Source organism: Anastrepha obliqua, chromosome 5 (genome assembly GCF_027943255.1).
Source record: "Anastrepha obliqua isolate idAnaObli1 chromosome 5, idAnaObli1_1.0, whole genome shotgun sequence".
NCBI lineage: Eukaryota > Metazoa > Arthropoda > Insecta > Diptera > Tephritidae > Anastrepha > Anastrepha obliqua.
Window position 1 is genome coordinate 82,704,642 of NC_072896.1, and position 10,136 is coordinate 82,714,777.

A 10,136-nucleotide genomic window follows, 5' to 3' on the forward strand; every position below is an offset into this window, starting at 1 on the left:
GAAACTCCCTACCCCCACTTTCCAGCGCCAGCGACAACAATGTCGAACAAACTCGCAAACGTGAACTCCCCGAATAAGTAATACCAACAATAACGCAACAACAATAACAACATTGTCAACACAGTCACTCACTGTGCATGTGGCTGACTCTACCCAGCAGAGTGGCGTTGCGCTGTCGACGTCTCGGTTGCGCGGCGACGCGCACCACACCAGACCGACTTGGCTTCCTATAGCGAGGCATCAAAATGTTTTCATTCGTTTGTTGAATATCGAACACAACGGTTCCATATTCTTTGCTCAGCTCCGCTAAGCTAAGGAAAATCAAAATCAAAGAAAATATTAAACAAAACTGTATTAAAAAATATAGCAAAGAAAAACATAGAATTTATTGCAAATTCCAAAGCAAAAAAGTGACTAAAGAAATAATTATCATCAACAAATACTTTTCAGAAAAAGTGCAAGTGCAAAGTGAGTTTTGCAAGTAAAGAAAATTGAGAAAAGTGCATAAAAATTTTCCACAAATAAAGTGGTTGGTTAAAGCATTACCAAAAAAAGAAAACAGTGAATTTTAAAGCATTTTATTTGGATTACTGAACCATCAGCATTTGGATATAGCTCTATTAATAAGCACAACAATTTTTGGTGGAGAACAAATACACAAACAAAATGGATATCGCATTATTGCCTTCACCGCCAGCAACACCGCCGCTCTGCGAAAAACAAATTGAAGCTGTAAGTATGCGAATATTTTACAAAAAAAACCCAAAAGTAAAGTACAGAATCGGAGTGCGAAGAAAAGTGTAGTGTAAAGACGAGAGTTTCATAGCACAAAGAAAGGTGGGAGTGGCGCATAATGTTGTCGTAAATATGCTGATGAGAGACTGTTGTATGCGAAAAATTTTTTTAAAGAAAATTATTAAATATTCTATATTTGACCAAATCATTTTGTTTAATATGTAATTGCCTTCGTAAAATTTTGAAGGAAAAAAATTTCAATTACAACTTAAATTTGCTAAAAGCCCTTACATTTTGACTGAAATATAAATAAGTATGATTTGGATTTTCTTTTTCAGGCAGAATGTACGGGCTTTTAGCAAAATATAAATATGTATGTATGTACGAGTGTGTAATGATAGTTTAGAATAATACTTTTCCGGCCTAAAAAAACCTTGATTTGCTAAATTTTATTATCTAAGTTTAAAAATTAATTTCCATTCGTTTTTTTATTTTCTTTAAATATTTGAAGTTAGGAAAATATTTATTATTTTGTAAATATTGCAGTTGAAAATATATTAGCACTCTAAAATTAATAAAAAATTTTCACTTTCATATAATATTTTACAAATTTTTTGCAAACATTTTTTTATATATGTACATACATATGTACATAAGCATTTATTTTCAAATTTGTATATTTTTTGCAAAACCTTTATAAAAACACATATTTGCGCTACATTAAGCCGATAAAAGCTAAAAAACAAAATTAATTAAAAATACATTTATTTTATTTATTTGCTAGGCAGCCGCGCACATACATACATACACATGTAATACTCTTTTAGCAGGCATACATATGCGTATGTGTGTTTGTGTGCTTGATTTGTGTTGCACGCTCTCGATGAGTGACACATTAAATTTGTTATTATCGGTTAACGCAGCAACAACGCCAACAATACGAAATATAATAAATGCGATGCTGGCAAAAGCGGATGCACACTCCCACTTTTTTATTGCACCATTGACATTTTTTTTTATTATTGCATTTTTCGCTTTTCAATGATTTCATACTACATGCACTTTTTTTGTTGATTTCGAGGTTTTTAGTATTTTAAGAACTGAAGCGCATGGCAAAAATCACTTACAATTTCAATAAAAACAATTGCTTGTACAACTTATGTAGCTATTTTATGTTGACAAAAAAACAAAACTGTGCTTAATTTCACCAATATTTCTTTATTCAATGAATTGAGTGCAAAAAGTGTAAGAAACGCTATAAAAAATGGCTTTTTACGACCACGCTAAGCATAAAGAGGAAATCGCAGAAGAAGAAGCAACAACAATTCCCATTAAAGTATGACAAAGCGTCTGTATTTTGTACGCCAGTCTACCTAAACCACCTACATTCATTTACATATGCGAGTATATACATACAAATACATATGTATATGTTTGGATTCACTTATCTACACCCGTGCTAGCAAAAAAAAAAACAAATAACACAAGCAATGTGTTTGCCTCGCCCATCGCTTTCATGCGCACACATTTTGTGAAAACAAACCTTCACCATCGCATTCGCACTCAGTGCCGGTATAGCGATCACGCCGTGTTCACTCGGCCGTCAGCTGGTGTTCACGTGAACAGTGCATGGCCGTCATGCCTCCAAATGTCTATCTATATGTGTAACTACGTGCATACATACAAATAGCATTCATACAGCCATACATACATACATAAACTCCCAAGTACGTTTGAGTAGCTCGTAATAAGCGTATGACCCCTTTGCTGCTTGCCTGCTTGCTCGTCTGCCTTCCCCTACTTATTCAGCACTTAAATATTGTTGGTATACCGATTGCCTAGTCAAGTGGAGGGTTGGTGAAACGTTGGACTGTTGCGCTATGTTTGAGAGAGCCAGCCACCAAGCCAGCCATATAATGACTGCTCTCTGACTCTGAGAGTGAATGGGCGAAAAAGTGGGGCGGTGTTCACACAGTGTTTGTATGGCTAAGTGAACACGATATGACTACGTGAAATTTTCATGGTGGTATTAAGCGAGGTTGCTGACGTCGCTAACTTGTTCCGTTTATTAGTGTTTTTAAGCGATAAAGTATATGACTATCAACAAAATACGATTTTATTTTGTCAAATTATAAACAATAATTAAGGTAATTTGTTTAAAGTTTAAACACGAGATTTATTGGCATTTCACTATCTAATCAGCGAGGGAATAAAAAACAATCACAAGACCAGCTAATCTCGCTAATATAAGCCAAGCCTTTCACACGTACATATGTACATACATACAATCATATGAAGACAGCGACAACAATTACATGTTTATTTATAGTATTTTATAAAATAAAACCTTATCGTTTTCGTATAATTGTTGGATTACCTTCATAATGGGGGAAAAGTAAATACACCCACATATTGAAAAAAGGTAGTAGATAATTAATTGCAGGGGCAATATCATTATTAAAATTGCTATCCTGATTGATATTGGCAAATTCCAACGCCAACATATCTGCCTTAACGTCAACCAACATCCATTCACCTGCCTAGCTTTGCACACAAACACGCCGCATACTAACACTCATGCGCGCGCATATTTTCACTTGCCCACTTCAAGAAATAAACAATAGCAATGACGTAGTGCAGCCATGTACGTTCTTGCTGTTTCTATTAGCGCTGTCATGCATCGAGTGCGTGCCACGCTTTGGACTATGTACTCATGTGAGTGAATAGTTTCTAAGTATTTATGTACTCGTACTTGTGTTGTGTTCATTAGCCTATGGATTATTTTTAGCACACGCTCACTTACTATAAATTTGTAGATAATTACGCTCACCATCTGGTGCGCGCTTGTTTGCTCTCTCTTTCTACTATTTCGCTTTGCTCAATGACGCTGCCCCCAAAAGCCTGTGTATCTACACTTACGTAGTACTCGTACAATGAGGGCCAAAGCACTTAATGCGCGCGTTTGGGCGTTTGAGCATTGCAGCCATTTCTGTGCGCCTATTACGCGCTTACGTACGTTCCGAAGGTAGGCATTCTGTATGTCTCGAGCTTTTATGGCTTTGACGCTCTCTACTCAGGGCGGGAGGGATTTTGTAGTTGTCATATAAAATTACATTGTTTTTAATTTCGAATTTGAGGTTATTCGCTTCTTGAAACATCCGGTGGTGACCTCACAATGAGACGACGTATGTATGAGTGAGAATGCCCTGATTCTAATTTTTTCCATTAATTGTTTTTAGAAAATTTCAAGTTCACAAACTCCAAAGGTTCAAAAAAGGCGATTGCGACACGGCAAGTGTGCGCGTTCATTGACTTTTTCCACTGCATTATTGGTTACTTAAAATTAACAAATGTTAGTGACCCTGTTAAAACTAAAAAAAATCCCAACAAAGCGTCAATAGATATTACGGCGTGAATATAAAAGCTATTTATTTAAAATAGGTAATTTTTAAAGCACTCCTTTTTATAAATTGTTGTTGTTAATATTTATTTATTAAGGAAAAACTGTTGTGCGATCCAATTTTTGTTTGTTCAAAATTCAAAGATGCGGTCAAATTGCTTATCTTTCGCTACACTTGATTCAATATTCATTGCCTACATATAGGCGCTGTTATACACTCTTAACATATTTACTAATTCATTATTTCTTCTTCTTTGCAGGATGAAAAACCATCAGCCCAGGATTTGCGTGAGGAGATGCTCAAAGCGAAGCTGCAGTTACAGCTCGGCCAACAACAACAAAAGAAACAACAGCAAATAATCACACCAAATCCATCGGACACAGAAGACGATGCTGAAACGCCGCCTTGCAAGAAGCAGCGCCTAGAGTTGCCACAGCCTATTGCCGCACTCACACCACCACCAGAAACACAGAAGCACGTGCAACCTCCAGAGCAACAACAATCACAACGCGTTAGTGTTATCATGCATGTGAACAGCTCTGGCATTTGCTCCGCCATTGACGATAGTTCGTGCTCTTCGACCATTTCCAGCGCTTCAACAGTGTCCACCACAACCACCACCAGCGGCATTTCCGCCTCACCGGCACCACTGCTAACGTCCGATGATGATTGTAGTCAAACAAATGTGTGGCGTAGCTTGAAATTCAAAATGAATCGCACACATGCGCGTAACGGCAATTTTTCTGCGCCAACTTCCATGCATCAGCAGCAGCAACAGCAAGAGCAACCAGAAACAGAGTTAAAATCTCAACAGCATTTGGATCAACCACAATTCCGTTTCACTTTGCCAGCTGTTACAACAACAGCCACGTCAACACAGCAGCAGCAACAGCAATTATTCAACACCTCACCGCCACAGTATCAAGTAATTGCACCAAAAAGTATTTACGTTACACCCGCAGTGGCAGCGATCTCCGCCTCAACAAATGTCAACGGCGCAGACGCCACCACAGTAATTCCAGCTCAATTGTTAGTGTTAAATGCCAGCAGCAATCTATTACAGAACGTCACAGGCAATTCAGCCAACAGCGCAAGCTCTACACCCGCCTCATCATCCACACACAAAATGACCGCCGCGCAAATTGCCGCCGAACGACGACGCATCTATGTCTGCGAATATCCAAACTGTGGCAAAAATTACTTCAAATCCAGCCACTTGAAGGCACATCAGCGCGTGCACACCGGCGAGCGGCCGTTCATCTGCAAGTGGGAAAATTGCGATAAGCGCTTTTCGCGCTCCGACGAATTGTCGCGTCACAAGCGCACACACACCGGCGAGAAAAAGTTCGTGTGCAGCGTGTGCCAGAAGAAGTTTATGCGCAGCGATCACTTATCGAAGCACGTCAAGCGTCATGGCAAGGACAAGGCGAATGGTGTGAATCGTAATGTGGCAGCGGCAACCATGGCCGCAGCAGTAGCGTCAGCAGCCGCGGCAGCAGCTGCAAGCGGACCACAGCAATCAGTCGCTAACAGTGTTGCAGTGCACAACAATAATATAACACATTTGCGTGCCATTGCGCCAGCGAGTAGCGCGCCAGTGACGGCGAAGCACGCGCCAGTTGCCGCAACAGCAACACCCGCTGGACTACAACTGCAAATCTGCAATGCAGGCGACTTGTTGCGTTTACAGCAAGTCGGCGCATTGCCAGCGACATTTGCCACACTCATTGCCGATCAACAGCAGTTGCAGGCACAGCAGCAGCGCTAAAGCGGCGAAAAAGCAGCAAAAAGAAGAAGAAGAAAACCCTGTAGTGCAAATAGCCGGAAATTGGGAATTTACAGATATGCGTCCATCATTCCAAGAACAAGCAAAGAAAAAATATTGAAAAAATACAGTAATTTTTCAGTCAACTGAAAAGATAATACGTGGATTAGCGTTTAAGCATCTCTCCTTACAAACACACCTGCAACATTTGTAAACGCATCATACCCCTTGTGTTTCTTCGCTCTCCAATTAGAAATTTTAAATTATATTTTAGATTTTCATGCACTTAAAATAATTTATATACATAGAATTTCAATTATCATCTACCATTACTTTTTATTTATGAAAAGTAGAAATTATGTATAAAGGAGAAGTGAAGAATTCCTTAGAAGCATTGAACCATTAGATGTAGTATACATTTAGGCGTATGTTATTAGCAGCTAGAGTATTAAATCTCATAGCGACCTTAGCTGTGTGCACGTGTGCGTGTAGTTTCACTTTCTCAAAATCTGCTAAATTTCCCTATCTTTTCAAATACTGTATTTATTACTGTCTGTAATTCCGTTTTAGTTATAATTAGCGGCATAGTAATGTGTATGTTTATTATTCTCTAATTATCTAATTATCATTTAAGAGTTAAGTTTATATTTGTTTGTTAATTTTTACTGCTAGCCAATAATTTTTAAAAATCCTTTACAACAAATATGTAAAAATAGTAAAAATTAAAATCTGTGATATTTAAGTTTTCTTAAACTGATAACATATGTATGAATATGTATATGTAACTAAGAACTACAGCTAATTTATTATATCATAAATGTACATAAATTTACTTACTAAACTTTCTTACTGGCATGTAAATAAATGCAACTATGTAATTAAGTATGACAGTTAAAAATGTGTGATTTGGAAAAAATGCAAAGAAAAATATTTAATGCAAAGCCTAAAGAACAAAGCAAGAAACAAAGAAAAAAAAAACAACAAAGAAGATATGTAATTGAAGGCATTAAAAAAGAAGAAGACAAACTTATGCATTAAAAACTCAACTTAAATACAAAATAAACACAATTTCCCAAGTGTCTATTAAAATATAATACTTCTGTGTTTTATTTGCAATACTTTTGAAAGCAGCTGAGGTGATGTACTCACAAAAAACTCTTACTCGTACTAGGTGGCGCAAAATTAATCATCCTATACGAAGATTTATAAGCTTTTGCAAATCGCGTCGTACGCCAATCACATTTGACACTTGTCAACTAGACAGCTGCGGTGTGCAAAGAGCGAAGTAATGGAGCGATTGGAGGTCGATATAAAGATTTCCACCACTCAAAATCATTTTTCTTCTTTTTTGTCTAGCAGAAAAGTTATTAGGCCAATTAGGTTTATATATGATTACCATTGGGGTAGTTCCCGGACTCGGAACTCAATGTGAGCATGAAAAATGAGAGAAACAAGCGATTCGTTCGTACAGTGGTCACACAATTTATTCGTACACCCTGCGTAAAAGATCAACGGTTTCGTTGCTTGTGTGACATGTAGCGCCGTCTAAACGTTATCCAGATCAATACCATCCAATTGCGTTACCATCCAATGATCGTTAATCATCTCTCGATAACGCAATCCATTCACCAATAACACCTGTTATTGGAAAACCCTTTAGTAAAGTCATGAAGCGTCCCTTGGAATGTTTGAGTGAAAGACTCTGCGGAAGATTTTTGGACCTTTGCACGTGGGGACGGCGAGTATCGTAGGCTGATAGAATGATGAATCAAATGCAGGGTTTATAAAAAATCGACTTAGGGAACAATCTAATTTGATCAATAAAAGAGTTCCGATTATTCATCATCATCTCTTCAAACTGATAAGTCTTTTTAATTTTTCAGTGTTATCAAAACGCAATACTAATAAAATATATTTCTTTAGTATTTTGCAAATTAAGGAATATTTAGCAAAAGTCAGCAATAGATTGGCATGGAAACAGCCCCATTATGAATAGATTTTTGGTGGAATAATGACTCTTAAAACTCTTCGGGGTGTTTGTTTTCATGAATCGTTTAACGCCAGTACAGTGCTTCCAGATTGTGGAAATTTACTGTGAAAAATAAGTATGTTTGCGAAGTTCATAGAGCACTAATAAGGTCTAAGACTGTCGATTCATTGAGTCCCAAAGCTAAGATGTAGTCATCCCTTTCCAACTTTCCTTTCCCTATCCTTACTCTTCCTTTCCCTTTCCTTCTCCCCTGGGCTGAAGTAAGGTGTCATACGACCGATGCCGAGACTCAACCTCACTGCAAGCCCAGCCCATCAAATTAGGGATTGAAATTGCTCCGCTACTTCCTCGTTTTCAATTTTACTCTTGCTACTACTGTGAACTTGAACAGGCACCAATCTCACATAAAACCAAAAGTATTTTTACATATTTGGAGCAGGGAACAGCCGCACTAATTACCTGATTATTTGTAAAAATTAAGCATTTCCCTAGGTTTTTCCAGTGCTTCGTTGGCATATGTTTTCAAAATTTACACACCTTTGTCGTTGTCGCATTATCACTCGCCTACCTGCTAAAATTCGTGAAAATGGAAAAAGGTTCAAAACGATTGAATCATCGGCGAGAGAAAAATTTAGATTTCGTTGTTTGCCTGTACTTCTGTATTTTAAAAGGACATTTCAGCCGAAAGCCTCCGATGCTAGCGCTGAACTACTTTTAGTTTGTATAATAATTTTATTGTTATGTAAACCTTTATAAAAAAAAGAGGTTGTCTGTAAAGTAGGTTTACTGACGATAGTTTAACGTGACAACGTCATAAGAAAATATTGATTGAATGGTTGCATTTTTCAAAAGAAAATTTTAATTTTATTTGTTTGATAGATATTTTGTATGGATATAGAGAATGAGTTAACATTCACATAACATAATATACTTTAACATAACGCCAATGCTCAATGTCTGAGCTGTAGCGCTGCTAAGGCTTTATGAGGGCCTAGTCTTGACACTCCTGAGCAGTCAAAAATGGGAGAGGTACTAAATTCTGCTTTTCAAAATTCTTTTGGATGAAAATTCTGTAAAAATAAAAAAAAAAATTCTGTCCAGCCTAAATTCTTTTGGTTCAATATTCTGTATTTAAAATTCTGTATGATCAAAATGATGGAGAACTGAAATTCTGTATATTAAAATTCTGGAATCAAAATTATTTTCGATCAAAATGCTGTAAAAATATAACGAAATAAGCAGATAACCTGATAAGTACGCTTACCTGAATAGCGCATTTATTTTATGAATAATGGAATTCTGATTTTATAGAAACAATGGTATATATACATACGTCAATTAAAGAAAAATTCAAAAATTCATTCAAAACAAAAGTTATTACATTATAATGGCGAAACAATTATTATATTATTAAGTTTTTTGCAATTCGCTTTAGAAAAGAAACATGCCTTAATATAAGCCTTTTTTTGTTATTCTTTTAATTCTGTTGTTTGCTTTTACAGCCTTTTTCGTTTGACTAATTTTGTGACCATTTTGAATTTTAGCTGGTTTGTGCGAAAGCCTTTTAGATCATTAATTAGTTTGTACAACCCTGAGTTTCGTTTCCCAACAATAACTTTTAGCCGACGATGCAAGCCTCAATACTGTTTTGCGTTCTGGGGAAAGCGATATTGGACTCATCGGGCACTGACCAAAATTTTGGTGGGTATTTTGGCTGGGAGTTGTCTCTAGCTATGTAATTTTTTTCAAACCACGAGCAAAACTGTTTTGTATCTTCCTCTTCAAGAGTACTATAAAATTGATTATAGTACTCAGAGACTTCGTCGTGAGTCAAAAAAGCCAGAGCTTTTAACATTCTAATATGTAAGGAAAAATATGAATCATTTCCATATTTCTGAACCAATCTGCAAACAAAAAAAATTAAATATTCAGTACTTTATGGTAGTTGGGATGAAATTGTTCAGTATATCAATATATTGACTAAAATGAAAGAAGCATCCTTGCAATCTCGTATCGGGAAAATATTTTTTGGCAGCCGATATAATACCTATCTCAAAGTCACTAAAGATTCGTTTTGGATTTAATTGTATGCCATATCCTCGAGCAAATTCATTGCAAGTCATGTATTGGCAGTATTTTGTTTTGCAAAACTCTATATTGAAAAATCGGAAGAGCATATGGATAAATAAAAAAAGTGCGCACTTTTTTTATTTTTCCATATGCTCTTCCGATTTTTCAATACAGA

General features: G+C 36.6%; 1 protein-coding gene across 1 annotated transcript; it reads left to right on the forward strand.

The window, feature by feature from the left end:
- The first annotated feature begins 267 nt into the window (after positions 1–267).
- Positions 268–6,369, forward strand: LOC129247780 (specificity protein transcription factor 3). Its single transcript, XM_054887080.1, has 2 exons — positions 268–732; positions 4,396–6,369. The coding sequence occupies exons 1-2, from the start codon at positions 667–669 to the stop codon at positions 5,902–5,904; spliced, it is 1,575 nt and encodes a 524-aa protein (XP_054743055.1). The 5' UTR covers positions 268–666; the 3' UTR covers positions 5,905–6,369.
- The last annotated feature ends 3,767 nt before the right edge of the window (positions 6,370–10,136 follow it).

What these genes read in the sequence shown, in the direction of transcription:
- LOC129247780 (XM_054887080.1), top strand. Translation starts at nt 667, where the DNA reads ATGGATATCGCATTATTGCCTTCACCGCCAGCAACACCGCCGCTCTGC. An exon ending in GCGAAAAACAAATTGAAGCT is followed by an intron (nt 733 to 4,395) that starts GTAAGTATGCGA and finishes TCTTCTTTGCAG; the next exon opens with GATGAAAAACCATCAGCCCA.